The sequence below is a fragment of the Chiloscyllium plagiosum genome, chromosome 10 (assembly GCF_004010195.1).
Source record: "Chiloscyllium plagiosum isolate BGI_BamShark_2017 chromosome 10, ASM401019v2, whole genome shotgun sequence".
Taxonomy (NCBI): Eukaryota; Metazoa; Chordata; class Chondrichthyes; order Orectolobiformes; family Hemiscylliidae; genus Chiloscyllium; species Chiloscyllium plagiosum.
The window spans coordinates 44027810-44048999 of record NC_057719.1 but is presented as its reverse complement, the minus strand read 5'-3'; the positions used below and the strand labels follow the sequence as shown (position 1 = coordinate 44048999).

At 39.6% G+C, this 21190-nt stretch overlaps 1 protein-coding gene across 5 annotated transcripts in view; it reads left to right on the top strand.

The window, feature by feature from the left end:
- Nucleotides 1–21190, top strand: part of nin (ninein (GSK3B interacting protein)) — a 187398-nt gene that overhangs the window by 93632 nt on the left and 72576 nt on the right. For all 5 annotated transcript variants that reach the window (XM_043697621.1, XM_043697620.1, XM_043697619.1 and 2 more), the window contains exon 5: nucleotides 20336–20378. In XM_043697621.1, the coding sequence (XP_043553556.1) occupies nucleotides 20336–20378 (43 nt within the window). The remainder of the gene's footprint in view (nucleotides 1–20335; nucleotides 20379–21190) is intronic.

The following is a 21190-nucleotide window of genomic DNA, read 5'->3' as shown; positions in this document are numbered from 1 at the left end:
GGTGGAAACAGGAAAGGCAGCAAAAAGCAGTGGCGTCAAATGTAACTATTGAAGTGAAATATGTCGTCAAGATGGAGAAAAAAAAATTTTAGGTCTCACCAGGCGCTCATCACCAGACAGCAGTAGACTGCAAAATGGAGCCAAAAACCATTCAGCAGTAAGAATCAACTGAATTAGCGGACAACTGGACAAGCTCCACTGTAGTTGAAGGAGCAGCTCCAGAGCTCAATTCAGTGAATCACACAATTATTACGGTGCAAAAGAAGGCTATTTGGCCAATCATGCCTGCACTGGCTCTATTATCTACTCTGGCTCTTTTATCTAGTGCCAATCTCCTGCTTTTCCCAGAACCCTGCACACCAGAACTATCCAAAAATCCATTCCAGTCCTTTTTTAAATGCCTCTATTGAACCTGTCTGGCTAATCCCTGTGCCATTTCAGGCACACTGCACCAAATTCAGGAATGGGAGATTTGGAAGAAAAGATTTACAAGATGCAGAATAGCTTCATGCTTAGACAAATGAAGGGCAAATAGACCAGGTCAAAACATTATTGTATGCAGCAGGGGCCATTATAGCAATGTAGTTGCAAGATAGGATGTTAATGCATTTAATATATTGTATGAAGAAATACTGAAGGCATTTAATGCATACATCAACATGTGGAAAAATTTAATAATTTAATTGGAAAAAATGAAGGGCTGAGAAAAGCATGGATTCATTCACAAATGACCTACAGGTCAACAGAAAACTGCATTTCCAAGGTGCTGAAGGCAGAACTAATTCATGATTGAATCATGGCTGGAGTTTCCGATGAGGCATTGTCATACCTTTGACAAGCTAGGGAGGATTTGAAGCAGGAAATTTCAGTACAGATGAGTAGGCAGAACTGGAAGCTGAATCAGGTGTTTGTCTAAGGAGAAACTGAAGGGTCACGGAAGAAAGCAAGTGAGCCAATTCAGTACATGGGCTGCAAGACAAAAAGTGGATAGAAAACATAGCCCACCAAGCCCAGGAAATGCACAACAACCTTCATCTTTGTGAAGGGAATAAACCATGCAAATTGGACAATTGACCAGGAGGGGTAGCACAATGCCACAATGATAGGAATTTGAGATATTTTAGATAAGTCTACAGAATTCCAAAACAGAATACAGTGAACAAACAAAGCCTATGAAGCTAGAACAGATTTAAGTTGAAACAACACATAACAGGAATAAAACTATTTCATGAGAAATCCCCTCAGTATTGGGATTAGTTACTGTATTGTTAAACAGGAAGTGAATGGGAAGAGCATGGTGTTTAAACTGGATGCCAGAATAAATGTCTCAGTGTCATCAGACTAGTGTTCAAATAACATTAAAAAAATGAAATTTCAGTCATCGTCAATGAAATTACTGGGACCTGAAGAAACAAACTTGAGATTAAAAGATCAATGAACAGCAAAATGCAGGTACAAGGCTACAGATATCAGACAGTAAGAGCTGTCAATTAAACAGGGGCTCAGATGTTTCAGCCCTCTAATATTTGTTTTGGCTCTCAGTCAAATCTTATTATTGTTCACTGAATGTTGAAACATCTGAGCCATCCATTGATTCAAAGCTTTGGTTGTCTGATACCTGCTATCAGTTTCACAATGTTTGTTCACAATTAACCTCTTTATCAAAGATTTTTTAACACATAATACTGTCATGATTGAATTCATTCATTGTAAATGAAAATGTCATGTTTTGGCATAGGAGCATGATTGGCCACTGGCTGGGAGGAGGGGAAAACTTTGGCAGTGGATTGTATGATAAAACATGGTAGGGTGTTTGGGGTGTATAATCTATGCTGCATTGGAAGTGTGTATTGTGGGGATGAAGACTGTAGGGCTTTTCTTCTTACAGATAAGACAAAGTCCCCCAGCCCAAAGCAGGCCTTTTAAACAGGTCACTTCCACAGCCATTTCCCCAGGTGTGTAAATGAAAATCACCCCTCCAGAATCAGTATTAGCCAAGATAGGTGTGCAGGTTTGGTAATTTTCCCAAATCCCACTTTGAGGATGAATATCTGGCCCTAACCTTCCCTTCTTTCATCAGAAATGCTCTCATTGTGGGATTCCTTGTTCCTATGACAACCATGTCTCTGATTAGATTATCCTTCTGTTGCCCAATCTTGCAAGACTCATCTAGATGTCACAGTAGAGCCACATACTCTCCTCCTGTTCCTGAGCTGTCATATTGAAGATGTAGCATTCATAGATGACATTATTTGCAGGCTCAAAATGTTTGTTCAAGGCCTCTAAAACTTCACAACTTTGTCTTTTCTGTTTTTCAGTGAAGTCTAGGTTGCAATATAACTTGTAGCATTGTTTCTCCAGTTCTGATATCTTATTGTTCAATACTGTGGCAACCAAATAATTCTATCATTGAGATTGGAGGAATTTTTAATTCAGTCTTAAATCCTCTTACATCTCCATAAGGTCACACAATAGAATATTGTAAGCTAAAATGACCCGCACAACAGTATTTTGTACAGAGTTTCAGACTGAAGTTTTGATTATTACAGCCATAGAATCATGGAAAGGTTACAGCCTGGAAAGAGATCATTCCGCCCATCATATCTGTGTTAGCTGAATAAATTAGTCACCCATTCTATTTCCACTTTCCAGCCCCTAGTCCAAAGCCTTGCAGCTTTCAGCACTTGTTTGTTTTCAAGTTTAGGGTTTCTGCCTCAAAAAACCAAAGCGAGCACTGAATTTCAGATATTCATCACTCTCTTGGTGAAAAGGCTTTTTCTTATATCCCCTCTACACTTTATACGAATCATCTTAAATCTGTGCCCCTGGTAATTGATCTCTCCACTAGGGAACACCAATCTTTCCTGTCCACTCTATCTAAATACCTTATTATTTTACACCTCAATTTAATCACCCCAAAAGATGCAAGGGATAGGCATTTTTGAATCCTGTTTTTACTTTCTTAATTTTCTTTTTCACTTCACCCCTGTGCCTTCTGTGAAAGGAAATTCCAGACTTCAGATAAAAGATTACCCTTTGGGACTCACATAAGTGAGGTCTATGTTTATCTCGACAGCCACTGGCACTAATATAGCTATGAAAATTCATTAGTCCCATGTGCAGTGACATTATGTTCCATGCAATGTATAAAATGCCTATTGCCTTAAAACTCTTTACAAAGATGACATTAGAGGCCACATGAGTAAGGCATGCCACAGTGTGCAAAAGTATTTCACCAAACTGTTACGATCTGCAATGCGTTGCTCGAGACTGTAGTAGAGCAGATTCAAGAGAAACTTAGATGAGCACCTGAAGAGAAAACAGTGATAGCAAAAGGGGTGAGAGAGTGGACTGGTTGAGTTACTCCTACGGAGAACAGGAATGAAGACAACACGATGAATTACCTCCTCTGCTGCTGCAACCATTCTACCATTTTTCTTTCTGACGAAAAGCACCAAACTATTGTTCTTGAGGTCTTGCCTTGCAAAATAAACCTGCCACATTTACCTGTGTAACACTAATGCTTCAAAATAATCCACTGTATGTTAAGTGCCTTAATGCATTTTTAAAGCTTTGAGAGCTGCAGATGACACACCCCTCTTCAGTAGTTCTTGCAGCTTCTGATTGACATGAGGCAAAAAGCAAGAAAGAAATTGCATTTGAATGATATCTTTCACAATTTCAGAACTTCACAAAGTGCTTCACAGCTAAGGGGATACATTTTTGAGTGTTATTCTCACCTGAAATATAGGTAGAACTTCTAAGTTTTTGCAATACCAATTCAACTTGATAACCAAATTCACTGTCTCTGTTCATATACATATTCATGCATTCTGCTAATCATGTGAGGCATTTTCCATGTTGAGATCATATGTGATCAGTAGTATTCTATTGAACATTCTGAGAACTCATAGTGAAGTGACCATCACACTGGGTCTTACAGGTAGTGAGAGCATTCTTTACAATAACACGAGTGAAGCTGTGAAACGAATTTATCACAAACAAAATGAGTTGCGCGTTGCACAGAAGCCCTGGAGATTTGTTAAATGAAATATTGATATTCACTGCTTGAGAAGACCTGCATATTTACTCAATGCCTCAGAAGAAATAAAGCTGCTTTGATTCCTTGGCCATCTTTCTACTTCTTATTGAACAATTGGAAGCAACTGTGAGCTAATTGGAGTTTGCTTTCCATCAAAGGCAAGCCACTGAGCAAAAACAAAGATGGGAACAAATCTCTGATTATTCAACCACAAATTGTGTGTAGGCACAAATTGAAAAAGGAGAGCGCCAAGCATACATAAAATTACTTATGGTTGATGAATTCATTCAGCTTACGGTCATGTCGCACGCAGTCCAGAATTATTCAAGGTAACTCAGAGGGAAACCTTTCAAATCCTTAGTGTTTACACAGTATGTAATTAACACAGTACTGGAAGCAGCAGAGATTCTTGGTGGTGGTATTCTAGCTTCCTTAATGGTAGCAAAGCATGTTCTGTGACTACAGTGTGCAGAAGTATGTTTATATATTTTGAAAGATAATTTGATTCATTACTGGACAAAGGGGCTGAAGATGTATTGATCAATGAAAACCAAAATGCCCTGTCATTGAACATGTAATTACTTTTTCTAAAATGGGGGAAAGTGTATGCCTCTCAACAGTTTTTTATACAGCTAGTTTGATTAATCACACTGGTGTATAAGTCATATGCTTGGATTGCTGGAAATGTGCTGTCTAAAAAAAATCCAGTTTTAATTTATTCTTCTTGATTTTAAGTAATTTATTTTTAAATTTAGAGCTGCTGAGGTTGAACTTTTAACAGTGGTTGACATATGATGAGACTGTCATATTCTGCTGTGCTTCATATTATTCTCTATTTAATGTATTATGTCTGACTTGTCTAAAGTTACCTGGCTAGTCATGGTTTCACACTTTTTACTCAGCAGTCTGGCTATGTCATCTGTCTGTAAAGTTGTCTGACAATTTCAAACTTGCTTAGACAATTTTATACTTCTATGCAGTAGCTCAGTTTTAATACTATACACACTTTGCAACAATATGGTTGCAAGCTTTAAATCAAATCTTCAGAAATTAGGATTTCAGTTTAATTATATTAAGCAAGATCTCATCAGGCTCTGAGCAGTATGGGTAATGATAAATGATAGAATCAGGCAAGTTGCCCAGCGGGGCTGATCTCAATGTCAAGATAATCTCACCACATAAAGCATTACTAGATTCTCGATTGTCAGTGGCAAGTTCTCAGTTGATGCTCATGTTGTATATTAAACAGCCTAACTTACCTTGTGCTGCAATCTTACCAAGCTCACCATATAAACTAGTCAGGAAAACTTGCCTTGGAAATCAGAGTGAGTTCTTGACGGGATCAACTAATGGGTTGCTCTAAAGGACCTCCACCTACCCACAGACCAGGCCACAATCCACTAGCAACAGCCACATGTACCCTTCCTCTATGGACATTGGCACTGCACTTTCAGGGATTCTTTGCCACCATCATGGCTTTGACTAATACATTAGCACCATGCACTGCAAGACTGGATGGGTGTCGGAGAGCACTGACACACAGCAGTGACCAGCTGCATTAGGTACAGGGAACCCATCATATGACATGGACTAGACTGTCCACCCTTGCTAACTGAGTATTTACCTGGTGCCATTTTGGCATGCCCTGACCATGCCTCCATTGTATTGTCCTGCCATGTTTTTTATTGGTAATTGACACAGTTACACAACCAGGCAGGTGACCATGCTATGAATTGTGAAGTTGTCTGTCAAGACGACATGCAGCTTGGCTCAGTACGGTAGCCTCATAGCGCCAGGGACCCACGTTCAATTCCAGCCTCAGGCGACTGTCTGTGTGGAGTTTGTACATTCTCCACGTGACTGCGAAGTTTTCTCTGGGTACTCTGATTTCCTCCCACAGCTCAAAGATGTGCAGGTTAGGTGAATTGGCCATGCTAAATTACCCATAGTATTCAGGGATGTCTAAGTTAGGTGCATTAGTCATGGGTAAGTGTAAAGTACTGGGGAATGGGTTTGGGAATGGGATCAGTATGGATTTGTTGGGCTGAAAGGCCTGTTTCCACACTGTAAGGATTCTATTTTTACTTCAGCCTTATGTCACTCTAATACTTGTATCATGTAGCCTCTGCATTCGCACCAAACACTTGGCATCTGCAGCAAGCAGTGGACATGTTTGAAAGTTTTCATGGAGTAGTCCGCAATGAAATCCATGAGGATACCTGTCAATCGGGAGTCCAGCATGGCTAGGACTGAGCAGCCTCCCACACCAGTCCTGGGCTTCAGCCGTGATCAGGTGTCCAGGCAGGATGGCATTGCAAAGTAGGCCGTGCCTCCATTCTGTGGGGAGCAGGTCATGGTCAGTCCTTTGTCTCTGTAGGGGCCAATTGGGAATGGGAAGGGATGTCATAGTAGCAGGCATCTGTGTCCACCAGCCAGAGAGCTGGGCACGTGAGGGCTGATGCTGGCAGATCAGGTCACTCAAGGGGTAGACCTTGGTTGTCCCATTTCCTCTATTCATAGAAGTTAAGGGGGAGGCTGACCAGAGAAGAGGGGGCTGCATGTACAAAGATGGAGTGACATGCACATGGCTTGGGTGATCACCCAGGAAATGTGAATTCTGCGGTGTTGACAGAAAAGAGCAATTAGAAAGGAGAAAGTGATGTTGAGCATCTCAGTGATGAGACTGAAAGCCACTGGCAGAGGGCCGCTCATTGTTCCAATTGTGAAGTACATGGTTAGCATGCAATGTTGGGGAGAATGGCTGTGAAGGGACATGCAGTGAGTGGGGTCTGTGAGCCAACTTGTGAGGGATGAACATGCATCTACAACCACTCACTGGGAGTTCTCAAGGAACATAATTATCCTGTAATGCACATTATCTTGCCAACACAGACAAGTAGGATGCCTACTGCCAGACCATCCTGCAGCATTGGCTGTCTCAGTTACTCCTCTCTGTCACTGTTGGGAAGCTCCCTCAGATTTACACTGCTGCCAGCTAAACAGTAACAGTGATGCTTAAGGGAAAAACTGCCTAAGGTATCAAAGTGTGCTGATTCCATGCTCACACACTGCTATCCTTGCTCCCACAGAATGTTTTGATGCTCATTGTACACCCCAACCATTAATTTTGTTAATGGCCAAGGAGTCATGCTTCATAGAGTCATACAGCACAGAAACAGACTCTTCACTCCAACTAGGTATTCTAAACCGAACTGGTACCATTTTGCCTGTGTTTAGCCCATATTCAGAATAGAAACAGAGACTACCACATGAACAGTGCAATACAAGGGTTTATGAAAATAACAACTCTTTAACTAACATTGTATGAAACTAAGTTTATAACATTACAGTATTGAAACAAAAGATGCAGATGGCATTGTATGCCAAACAAAAGCTATTACATCATGTCATATGCTGATCAAATTGTTCACAAGTTTTCTAACCATCACCTCTGAGATAACTCAGCAGAAGCATGTATCCCATCACCAAGTCACACTTTATTTATATGTGTATAGTAATTGTCACTAGTTTAGCTTCCTCAGAGCCAGCTCAAAGTGAACAGAGCTTCTGACATTCCTGTTTACATCTGTCAGCCAGGGCTCCCTGACTGAGGCAGTTAACCTGGTACAATCAGGGAACTCATTATATGAGGTCCACCTGGCTGAGCTGGTTACAATCACTACAGTCCTCATGTGTTTAGTAGACCTTTTCTCTTCCTCTCCTGTTGTGATATACTGAGCTCCCTTGCTCTGCAGATACAGTAGAAGGAGCCTGCTCCATGCTGGGGCCTGTTCGCTCTTTGATTGGTAGTTGTGTCTGAATGGTCGAGATGTGTTATGAATGTTGACCCTCTATGGCTGGAACTTCCAAAAATCAAAAAGGTGCAGGGAAAGTGGAGATAGAGGGTGCAGGCAGAGTGGAGTTAGGGGGTCCAGCCACCTCCACAGTGTCCTGAATGAAGACTATAGAGAGGACTGTGTGCAGCTCCTCTGGCTGGGTACCTTGTGGTACTGCCCTGCATCTTTTTGAAGAGGAGATCCTGGACTAGGATCAAGTCTCCCTGACTTACTCTTACCATGCCATCAGTCCTGAGGCTCAATACTGAGGGCAGTGAGATCAGGGATTGTTGACTGACCAGCCGACTTTGACGGTGTTGGGCCAGCGACTTATCCATGGAGGCAGACAAACAGTTGTGGGTCTGCCAGCACGTAAGTGTCAGCGGGCTGGTACATCACTCCAGCTTCTCCACTATGGTGGCCAAATCCTCCTCTGTGTCCACCTGCCTGATGCTGCTGCTGCTCATCTTTGTTCATTTGAATGAAGTCACTCAGCATCAAAACAAAAGTGTTATTTCCTGCTGGGGTCTCAGCAGGTGCCTGGCCTGTGACACTCCTCTGAGTGCCATTGGTCTGGAGCAGTTTTCCCCTCATCCATTTGTGGAGTGGTTTGAGTGTGAAACGCAGAGTGCACAGTTATTTTCTGACTCCTTTCATAGCTAAGCAGTTTCAGGTGGCAGCACTCTTGCAGGTACACAGTTGGTTTTGGAAGATGGCATAGATGCAAGGGATGCTGGTCTGGGAGTTGAAACCACAGTTAAATTAGTCCTGTAGGGTTGATAGTGAAGGGAATTCTCATTGGTGTGAGTACTGTGAAGGAATTATTTTTGGATTAATGGGATTATATTCTTGTGTTTCAAATCTTTAAACATGTGTCATCTGAGTTTATTGGGTTTTTCTATTTTATTTTCATTTATTTTCATACTAAACTTCAATTTTATTGTTAAAGCTAAATCTGCAATATTCCATACTTAAGTTTCAGTGAGAAGTCACCTTGTTAAAATAAAATGTCCTATCAAGTCAAATTTCAGTCCATGATCTGCCTTGTCCGCTGGACAATTTTACTGATTGATTCGAGTTTTAAAGTGTTCTGGTATTTAAAACTAAAATCTTCTGAAAGTGAAGAAAACCTGGCCTGTTGATCTGGAATGGTGCCAACATGGATTTACCAATTCTGCTTTTCCAGAAAAATTGTAGAAGACTGGCCATGATGGATTCTTTAAAAGGCCTAACCTCATTCTTAACTTGAGGCCTACAAATACTAATGAGTAACCTTTTATATCTTGGAAAACAAAGTCAAACTACGCAGAGGTCCCATTGGTACCAATTAGAATTATTTTGAATTGGTATCTAAAGATTCGGGTACTTATAGGGATAGGATTGAGTTGTTTTTCCCAAGGGTTTAAAGCATTCAATGTGTTAATTTGTAGCTTTTCCACCCAGGCATAAAGTTATACCTGGGAGAAGCACAGAGTGAAACATCGGGTGGAGAGATTCACAAACCAGTGACACAGCCATCCCATGTTCTTTCTCTTAATGTAAAAGGAAAAAATGTCTGCCCTGTGTACTCCAGTGGATGCTTTTAACCAAAGTGGCAAAAATGAAAATCCTCATTGAACTGTCAAAGTATATAATCTATTACTTTCTAACATTGGAACAAAAGTAAATGAGAAAAGGAGCACTTGACGTTTTACAGATGCAGCTTTCCAGAAAATTAGGATATGACTTTTATACCTTTCCTAAAAGTAACTATTGTAGAAAGATATTTCATTGTTAAAGCTACATTTTCACATTGTGATGACCTCACAGCTCCAGTAGGACTATACTCTTATGCGAGTGATTGCTTAGAAAAATGAGTTGTTACATCAAATCTTCTTAGCAATTCCAAATTATTGTGAATTTGAGATTTTTCACAAAGGTGAATAGTCTTGTATTTTACATTAAAAGCCAAAAGCTGCATTACTAATTTTAAATATAATTAATAGAAGGGGAAATATTTGCTTTTGGAAGGTTTACCTCTAATATATGGGTTCGGTATTAAGTTGTAGCACAGGCTTGCCAGGGCCAAACCAATAGATAGTATTGTTTCTATTTTTTAATATTCTGGTGTTCCGTTGCTTTGGCTGAGCGTTATGCATAAGTCAGCTGATGTGGTGTTTCATGTTACAAACCACATTAATATGGGGACAAAAATGTAACTTTTTACAGTTTAAGGTAAAAGATTGGGTGTTGGTTTAGTGGGTCCAAAGGTAATTGTAAAATGATTGAATGGGTAGCATATCTACCTTGATACAATTTAGTTTTCATTTAAGATGAAATAAATCAAACCGCATTGTTGCAGCCAAATTCATAAAAATCACATGATTGAATATCAATTCTATTTTTCTATGCCTGTCAGCACCATGCTCTTGCTGGAGATAGAGGTGAGCAGCATCTCTATTAGGTGTCTGCTAGATCGTGCCTGTCCATTTTTAACACGTACAGCATATTTAGATGGTGATTCAAACATGTTCCATGAATAATTATGTCTAACGCCATCCTGAATAACACAATCCTTAATAGCAAGAATAAAATCCTGCTCTTTAAAATATCTTGTGAAGTCATAGATCTTGGGTGCCTCAAACATGTCATAAATTGGATCTTAAATTATTCATTTATAGCCACATTAATTCAATTTCAAGATGGTTTGGGAAAGCAGGGATTCATTTCTATACCAGATACATAACTTCCATTCTTTATCAACCATATTACAAAATGGTGTTATTTTCAATGCAATAGAAACTGTTTCACTCTAAAAATAATACAAATTTCTCTAAACACGTATATTTTTGGTATAATTCTGTGGTTTGTTGTTCACATTTATATTAAGTGGAAAAGTGCTCTTGTGTTGTGCATCTGAAAATAGTCTTTGTCATATTTTGGGATGAAATCTAATTAACTAAGTACTAAGATATTTACCATGTTCAGATGGGTTGAGTTGAGATTGATACTGTAATTTGCAACAATAGTGGTCAGTACAAGCAACAGTGAAACTGTGTGGCCAACATAATCTTCCCTTACAAAGGAATTCAGATAGAGCTTTAATGCTGTAACTCTAAATCCATTACAGATTTTAAAATGCAGATCTGTATTCATACAAGTATTTTCAAAATTAAATCCATAGTTAAGGGTTTTAAATATTTAGTTTTTTCCTTATTTCAGAACATGATTGTGATTATACTGCATACATTGATCTTTGCGTTTTTAATGTTATGTTAATGAAATGCTGACAAAGGCAGGACTTTTGTAACAGTTATTTGGGTATCCTTAATTTATGACTAAGAATCTGGTTCTATGAAACAGATGGTGAAGTGGAAAGGGTTTGTGGGTTTATCTATAAAGGGTGAAAGAGCTATGACAAGTAAACAATAGCAAGTGGAGCATGTGCTTTTCTCAGTCCAAAAGATATGGCCCAGAATACTAAACTGTGCCATCTGTTCTGTGGTTCAGCTGTGCATGTGTCCATCTGAATAATGTATTTGCAGTGCTCTGTCTTCCACGCAGGCATCAATAAACACTGACTTGTATCAAATCAAGCTGTTCTCTTGATCGTGCACAAACTGCCCAACATGACATTAAAATACAATGTTCTCCTGCCAGTAAGAGCTCTGTGCTGATGTTCGAAGGCTAGAACCATTTTGTTTCAAGCTTTGTGAATTTTTTTAAATCCACCTTTATATAATTAATTAGTTGTGAGTAGGTCAAAGTACAAATGCCTGGATGCTTCTTGCCAAACACCCAACGGTAATTGTAATACTGAATGGCAATGATAAGTTTTAAATTTTGGCTAGTACAGGATTCTAGTTCAGCTATTGTGTACTCGTGCTGTTAATTGAACAGACCTTTTTAAATGGTGTTAGTAAACCAATTCCAGCAATTTGTGAATTTTTAATTATATTTTTTGGAAAATATTTGCCAGCAGACTTGTTTAGAAAAATAACACTTCCACGATTAATTTACTGTCAAACAAAGTGCTGAAAGTTGGTGTGATTTTTTTTCTCTGTCTCTTGGGAAACTGCGTTGTTCCACTTTTAGCACTTGGTGCAAAAAATCATAGGGAGGAAAGTAAAATGCCAACTAAGTGCCTCTTAAACCTGGAAACAGTAGGTGCAAAATAACCACTCTGGTTTGCTCTTCAATAATTTCTCCAATTGTGTTCCCTACTGCAGCCACTCCACCTTTGAAATAAAAATCAAAGTTAAAAAAGTATAAATTCTGCCTGATTGCCTCATTTGCACTATTTCTCCCTAAATATGCTGCTACACTGAGTCTCTCACTGTCTGATTTGGTACTGTTTGCGTGCTCTCGCTCTGCAATTGTCTGCAGGGTAGTTCTGTCCAAGGAAACAAATTATGTTTGGAAAGAAAGATGGAATTTGAACTATATCAAGGACCTGTGCACTAAATAAATGCAACGTTGTCAACTTTGCAAAAGATAATAAACAGATGAACGCTGTGAAGCTAACATTAAAGCTGAAATCACTTGTTCATTCTTTGAGACAAATGGCATATTAAATTGATCACACACAAAAAGCATTTTAATGTAAATTAATGTAAATGAATGTAAACCATGTTGTGGTAGTGTAATGGTTATGATACTGGATGCAAGGTCATAAGTCCAAATCCCAACATGACAAGCTCTGGAATTGATTCAATAAATCTAGTTGCTTAATATCAGTGCCAGAATTGTCTCCCGCCGGTTGAAGGCTGCTGATTTGACATGAAGTCCCAATTGCCTCACTGAAGAGAAAGAGTCCTGTTACTTTTATGTATTACCATTGCCTAGCCTAGGTTGCCAGTGACTCCAGTCCCCGCTGTGTGGTTCAGTTTAGCACACTTTGAAGTAGAAATCATAGAATCCCTCAGTGTGGAAACAGGCCATTTAGCCCATTGAGTCCACACCCACCCTCCGAAGAGCAACCCATCCAGATCCACCTTCTACTCTGTTCCCAAAACCCTGCATTTCCCATGGCTAATCCATCTAGTCTGCACATCCCTGGACACTATGGACAATTTAGCATGGCCAATGTACCTAGTCTAGTAATCCACTTAATTATAAAATCATTCGCTACAAGTGTGTCTAACGATCATTTATGTAGAATAAACTATATTGTTTCTTGTCCCATAATCTTGCTGAGCAAATTAGATCCTTGATTAATTCAAAGCATGACATATTATCCCAGCCAATTCTTACTTGTTTGGTATGACAGGGAGCAATTAAAGTGGGGGTAGGAAGGAAAAAGGAATGTAGTGCTGGTAGGGTATATTATAATTGGGAGGATAGATTCTGTTGTCTGCAGCCGTGAGTGAATCACAAACATATGTTGCTTGTCTGGTTAAGGACATCTCCACAGGGATGTAGAAGAACTTAAAGTGAGAAGGGAGGAATTCATTTGTTGTCATCTACATTGGTACTAGCGACATTGATAGGACTGGAAAGGAGATTCTGCTGAAAGATCTTGAACAGTTAGGAGCTAATCTAAAATGGAGAACCACCAAGGTGATAATCTCAAAATTATTATCTGAGCCAGAGGCAAATTAGTGTAGGATAAATGAAATCAAGGAGTTAAATGCATGACTTAAAAATTGGCATGGAAGAACGGCATTTCAGTTTGTGGAGCACTGGCACCAGTACTGAGTATAAGGGAGCAGTTCCAGTTCGACAGGCTTCACTTGACGTGTTGGGAACAAATGTGCTCGAGGCTAGTCAGACCACAGCTGGAATATTACAAACAGTTTTGGATCTCCCTATCTAAAGAAAGATATACTGGTATTAGAGACATTCCAGAGAAGTTTCACTAGGTTGATCCTGAATATGGAGGAATCTTCTTTTGAGGAGAGGTTGAGTGGGTTAGGTTTACACTCATTGGAATTTGTAGGAGTGAGGTGACCTTATTAGTGGGCTTGACAGAGTAGATATGGAGAGGTTGTTTCCTATTGTGGGAGAGTCCAGGACCAGAGGACATAATCTCAAAGTAATGAGTTGCCCATTTAACACTGAAATAAGTTTTTTTCCCCTCTGAGGATAACGAATACTTGGCTCTTTACTGTAGAAAGTTGTCTCGGCTGGGTTGTTCGGTACATCCAAAGCTGAGGTAGACAGATTTCTAATCGTTAAGGGAATCAAGGGTTATGGGGAAAAGGCAGGAAGTTGAATTGAGGATTATTGGATCAACCGTGATCCTATTGAATGGTGGAACAGACTCGATGAACTAAATGACCTACCTCTTCTCCCATTCCCTATTTCTTATGTTCTTATAAATGCTAGAGATCTGAAATAAAGACATAAGTTTGGTAGATCTGACAGCATCTGTGGAATAAAAAACAGAGTTTGTGTTCCGTGTCCAATATGACACTTCTTTGGAACTGGTGAGTAAGTTATTGGAGGGAATTCTGAAAGACAGGATTTATATGTATTTCAAAAGGACTGATGAGGGATAGTCAACATGGTTTTGTGTGTGAGAATTCATGTCTCACTAACTTGATTTGAGTTTTTTGAAGCAGTGGCAAAGAGAATTGATGAAGACAGAGCTAGAAACATTGTCTTTATGGACTTCAGCAAAGTGTTCAACAAGGTTTTCATGGTAGACTAGTTAGTAAGGTTAGATCACATGGGATCCAGGGAGCTAGCCAATTACATACAACATTGGTTTGAAGGTAGGATACAGAGGGTGGTGATAGAGGATTGCTTTTTAGACTGGACGTCGATCAAGTGGGCCAATGGGCTGAGGAGTGGCAGATGGAGTTTAATTTAGATAAATGTGAGATATTGTGTTTTGCTAAGGGAAACCAGGGCAGGACTTATACAGTTAATGGTAGGGCCCCCGGGGAATGTTGTCAAACAAAGAAACAGATGCAGGTTCCTTGAAAGTGGAGTTGCATGGAGACAGAGTGGGGGCAATGAAGGCATTGGCATGCTTTTTTTATTGGTCAGAACATTGAGTATAACTTTTTCACACAGAGGTTGGTGTGTATGGAACAAGCTGCCAGAGGAACTGGTGGAAGCAGTTACAATTATGACATCTAAAAGGCATCTAGATGGGCATATGAATAGGAATGGTTGAGAGAGATATGGGCCAAATGCTGGCAAATGGGAAAAGGTCAGATGGGGATGTCTGGTTGGCATGGACGAGTTGGACTGAAGGATCTGTTTCCATGCTCTGACTGTTTGACTGTAGGGAGAGACAGGAAAATCTCATGAATCATATGCCATTGATAAGTAGCAGAGATGAATGAATCAAGTTATGGAAGGTTGGATAGATTGCAGATCAAAGCTGCTATAGAACAAAAGGTAAAGGAAGTGTAATGTTTGTAGAGAAAGTGAGGCATAGGTACAGATAAGGTTCTAATAATAGAATAAAAATGAGATCTGGTTGAAAGCAAAACTATCAAAAGCAAGATACAGATACTGCAGAGTGGCGCTAAGAGGTGGGGGAATATCAAAATGCAGAGAAGGATTCTTGGTGTAAAGTTGTTGAACTCAATGTAGAGTCCTGAAGGCTATAAAGTGCCTGAACAGAAAATGAGGTTCTGTTCCTCCAGTTTACATTGTGCTTCTCTGGAGCACTGCAGCAGGCCTCGGACAGAAATGTCAGCATGAGAGCAAGATAGTGTAATCAAGTGGCAAACAACTGAGAGGCCAGGTTTTTAACTCAGGGACACTCTTACAGACTGTGTAGGGGTTTTCTCAAAAGCAGTAACCCAGTCTATTTTGGTCTCCCCAATATAGAGGAGACCATATTGTGAGCAGCAAATACAGTAGACTAGATTTGAAAGTACAAGTGACTCACCTGGAAGGTGTGTTTGCAGCCTTGGTCATTGAGGAGAGAGGCGGTGAAGGCGTTTGTGATAAACATTCTGCAATTGCATAGAATGTGCTGTAGTAGGAGACGAGATGTAGTGGGTGTGGGAGGAGTGGTCCATACTGTTATAGGGAATGGTCCCTACAGGATGCTGATAGGAGAAGGAAAGGAAGATGTGTTTATTGATGATAACATGCTGCATTTGATGGATAATGCAGAGGATGATCATTTGAATGTGGAGGCAGATTGGACAGAATGTGAGGACAGAGGAATCCTATTTTGGCCTTGGGTGGCAGAGGAAAGGATAAGGGCACAAGTGCAGGAAATGAGTTAAAGGCTGAGGACATATCCTTGGTTGAGAAAAAACAAAGACATGTCAGAACCACTGCTGTGGAAGCTTGCATCATTGGAACAGATGCAATAATGATAAAGAATTAAGGAGAATGGAAATAAGTCCTTACAGGAAGCAGTGTGTGAGGAATAAGTAGCTGTGGGAGATGATGCCTTTGTAATAAATATCAGTGGAAAACCTATACCCAGAAAAGATAACAGAGAAATCAAGGGAGGTAAGGAAAGAGTCAAAGAAGGACCAGGTGAAGGTGAGAAAGGATGGAAATTAACAACAAAGTTGATTCTTTTCAGATCCAGACAAGAACTGATAGCGAAACTGATATATTAATCAATACGTTGGAGAAAGAATTGTTTAAGAGGACCCTAAGTAGGACTGAAACTAAGAATGTTCCCCTTACCCAACAAAAAGAGAGGCATAGCTGGGATCCATGCAGTTATCCATAGCCTTTAACATGGAGACATTGAAACATGTTCAAGGAGAAATTGTTGTGGAGAAAATGAAAGAACAAGCTTAGCCAGACAGAGGAGGGTAGTGGTAGTGGGGTCTACACTTGCCTCCATTCAAGGGAGAAGAAGGGAACCCCATTACAACGGTCTTGGGGTAGAAAGGTGTTGAGGAATTAGACATCCGTAGTGAAGAGAAAGCAGTTAGTGCTAGGAAACTGGAAATTGTTGAATGGACGTAGGGTGTCAGAATAAACACAAATGAAGCTGGGAAGGTACTGAATAAGGGATGAAAAAAATGTTAAGATTGGAAGAAATAGCTAAAATTATGGTCTGCCAGGGTAATCCTGTCTGTGAATTTTGGGAAGAAGGTCAAAACAAGCTATGCAAACTTAGGGTCCATGAAGTGGGAAGCTGTGGTGGAGAAACTGTGGCAGAGATGTGGTCAGTGATAGTCCCGGAAACATGGTTTGGTTTTTCAGTAGTGAAATCATGATCTAGGGAAAGCTAGAAAGAGGCATCTGAGAGTTGGCACTTAGCCTCTGTGAGATGAAGGTTGGTATAATCGATAACACCAGCACCATTCCCATTAGCATGTTTAATAACAGAGTCAGAGTTGGACCTGAAAGAATAAACTACATCAAGTCCAGACATAGACATTGGGGTGTGGGGAGAAGAGGAATCCAGGCAGCTGATATCAAGCTAATAGTTCTCAATGAAAAAATTGAGAGCAGGTAAGTGGCCAGAGGAAGAGTTCAGGTGTGGGGGAAGAGTATTGAGAATAGGTGAAAGAGTTTGTTGAGTGAGGAGAAGGCTGCTGCCCAAAGAAATGGGCACAAAGGCATAGGCAACAATAGAAGAAGTCAACATTGTGTTGTACATGATCTCATTGAGGTGGGGGCCATAAAGGGATAAAGGATCCTTTCCTGACCACAGTTCATTTAACATTAGATAATGGAAGGTCGGCTAATTTAGTGAATATATGAAGTGGCATGAGAATAAGGGATGGGGTGAGATGGAATGGGATTTATTTGTACCCTGTGTATAGGAAGTATAGAAAGGGCAATGGCTAGCACAATGGGACATAGCTTTAAGTTGAGGGGTGATAGATACAGGTCAAATGTCAGAGGTAGTTTCTTTACTCAGAGAGTAGTAGGGGCATGGAACGCACTGCCTGCAACAGTAATAGACTTGCCAGCTTTAATGGCATTTAAATGGTCATTGGATAGGCATCTGGACAAGAATGGAATAATGGAGGTTAGATGGGCTTCAGATTGGTTCCACAGGTTGGCGCTACATTGAGGGTCGAATGGTCTGTATTACTCTGTAATGTTCTATGTTCTATGTATCTTCTAACCAGTGCACTGAATAATAAAGAAATGTTATTCACTAAATTAGTTTGTTTTTATTGGATTATGATGTTCTTTTTATTTTCCTGAAGCAAAAAATCATGATCTCACACTCACTTCCATTGCATACTGTGTATGCACTTGAAGAACAGCACTCAAATTAGGTTTACAGCTTTAACATTGGAGACACCAGTAATGCTCAGTAACAGGGTAATTGAAATATTCCACCAGCTGCTGCAATTTTAAAGCCACTATATTTAATCTTGTTTCTATGGAAACCATGCAGATTGAATGTTGCCTCCATTTTCAATTAGTTAGGTGCCCATCTACAGATCCTCTGTATTTATAGCCACATTTCATGGACTTCAATATTGTACTGGTGGATGCAATCTATCTGGATTACTGTCTGGCCTTTGGCTCATGAAACTGATTTTGTCAGACTGTCTACCTAGATATAGGGCGTATTCAATTTAATTCAATGACTTGTATATGTTTTGATCAAAGCTGAATGTATTCCAGTTGATCAGGTAGTTTTAATACCAGGAGCAGCCATAATGAAGTGGCTCAGCCAAGAAGCCACTACTCTGCAATCAGAATCAGTGAGCATCCCTTCTTTGCCTTCAGACATACCCTCAGAACATCATCAATAAGAAACGCTTTGATACTTTGATTTTGAAATGCAGTGATCCCAAAAGTAAGTTCATAAAATTCTGCATTTAAATCATGCCCGTGCTGGGATTAATGCAGGTCCCACATAATTACATGTTGCTGATTTATTCGGTAATTTATTTTCGAACCAGATTCATTTAAAAGTCTTTTAATACCTTGAAATGAAAACCAATCTTACAATTTTGAATACAATTAATGTGCAAATAGTTGATTTATAAGGGACAATTCATAATCCATTTAGTAAGTACTTTCAGGGAGTAAGGGAAGGTTATATGTTCTTCAACACTCGCTTCATCAAAGAAATGTTTAATGTTTTAGTACCATGACTTTGAGAGGGTCTATACAAGTACCATCATCACTTTTATACATTGAGTCCTAATATATTGGATTTAGTTGACATAAGGTAAATTGATTGATTGAAACAGCATTTAGAGCTCTAGCTAAGATTGTGCATATTACTGTTCTCAAATCTGGAATCAAATCAAATCAAAACAAGCTTGAAATGATGTAGCTAATAATTATGTGTCAACATCAGTAGATTGGTATCTGGACTCCAGAGAGAATTGACTGTACTTAGATACATCAAATATTGTTTACCTTCATCACACAACTATTTGTTAGAGTCTCAATCCGTATTGTTGAATTTTTTTATGTATAGTGAGTGAATCTTGGGCAATTTCCTCTTTCACCAATTTTCACTTCCTACTTCTTAAAAACAACTCTTTTGCAAACTCATCCACAGCTTCCTAATAAATGGATATTTACAATCATCTGATGAAAAAGATTTAAATAAAAGCAAAATACTGTGGATGTTGGAAATCTGAAACAAATACAGAAAATGCTGGAGAAACTCAGCAAGTCTGACAACATCTGTGGAGAAAGAAACAGAGTTCATGTTTTGAATCTGATATGACTTCTTCAGAACTGAAGAAACATTAACTCTGTTTCTCTCTCCACAGATGCTGACAGACCTGATGAGTTTCTCCAGTATTTTCTCTGTGTGCTTGATGGTAAAATTTTATTTTTGCACACTTGGCAGTTAAATCTCTGCAAAAATCACTAATGGAAGAGTGCGCTGGGTGCCACCCCATGCACTTCAGGAAATGCCCTACAAATTGCTATACCCATGAATGTCTAAAAATGGAGTGAGTTCTTGTAAGTTATGCTTCTCTTTTCAGCTAAAGCAACAGCCAAGGCTCATTCATAACACTGTCACCTCTGAATCAGAGGGTCAGGAATTCAAGCCCCACTCCAGTCAGCACATAATGAAGGCTGGCACTTCACTGTTGTACTGAGGAAGTGCTGCACTATCACAGCTATTATTCTTCTAATGAGACTTTAAACCAAGGCTTTGTCTGCCCTCCTATTTGGTTGTAAAGATCCATTGGCAAGATTGGTAGAAGGTTCAGGGTCTTCACTTGACATCAATATTTATCTGTCAACCAGTATCTCTTACATATTTTTTCATTAGTGTTTGTAGAAATGCGCAGTATACAAATTAGCTGCCATCTTTCTTACAACAGTAACTACACTTCAAACAGTTAATTCATTGACTATAAAACTGCGTTGGGATATTCTGAGGATATGAAAAATACGTGATAAATTCAATTTATTTTTCAAAAATATGGCAAGATTGGAGGTTTAAAGTTTTCTCATGTCCTTGATAAATATAGTCTTTGTCATATTATCCTTTAATTTTTATCACTGAGCCTTGTTATGTTCACATATTTTAAAATTTTGTTTGTGATTAATATAAGTATAAATTACATTTCAAATTATTTGATTTAGTATTTTTTATTTTTAGAAATGGAAAGCTTCCACAGAAGGTGAAGAATATGAAGCTGAAGGTAGGGATGAACTGCAGACTTAAAATATCTTGTGAACACTAAGGTTTAGTTCATTTTTTAAAGCAATGCATACTTTTGGTATTTTTAAAAACTGAGCTTCTCTGATAGTCTAGTCAGTTTGTTTTGTGAGTAACTGAGGTGTTCAGACCAGGAGCTTCAGAGTTTGACTTATAGTTGTTGAATTAACTGTGGTTAGCTGAGATGAAAGTAGGGTACCATTTAGGCTGAGTACTCCTGGGCCAGGGATCTTACCCCTAATCACTGGGTGAGGTCAGCATATGACATGTTGTGAGGACATAATTCAGTTCAGTTGTGATGTCCCCTTGAATTAGATGCTGAGCTGCTGCTACCCAGAACTAATTGGATCCATTATCCACCAAGGAATCAACAATTTCAGTATGAAAGAGTAATTATTGAAGGAGGTGGGGAAATTCCCACCTGACATATGCTGTCAGACTGTCCCATAGCATTGACTATCCTTTCATACCTAAGTGTATTCAGCTAGATTTTCTCTTTGTTTGGGGAGGGGGGTGGGGGTGAATGTCTTTAAGATTGAGACTCCACAATCCTATTCCAACCATTAACAAAGCCAACCAGATCAAGTACCAATGAAACGCTAAAGTGGTAGCCTGGCAGATACTTGGCCAGTCAGTTCCTACCTGCCCTGCCCTGCCTGAGGTTGCTGGACAATCAGAGGCTAGCAATCCCTATGAAAGGTGAAGCTACATTGAAGGTTTTGACTGCTCTCTGCAGACCAGGTGCAGCAGGGAGGCAAGTAATTTTGGCGTGAAGTTGTGGTCACAAGAAGCGAG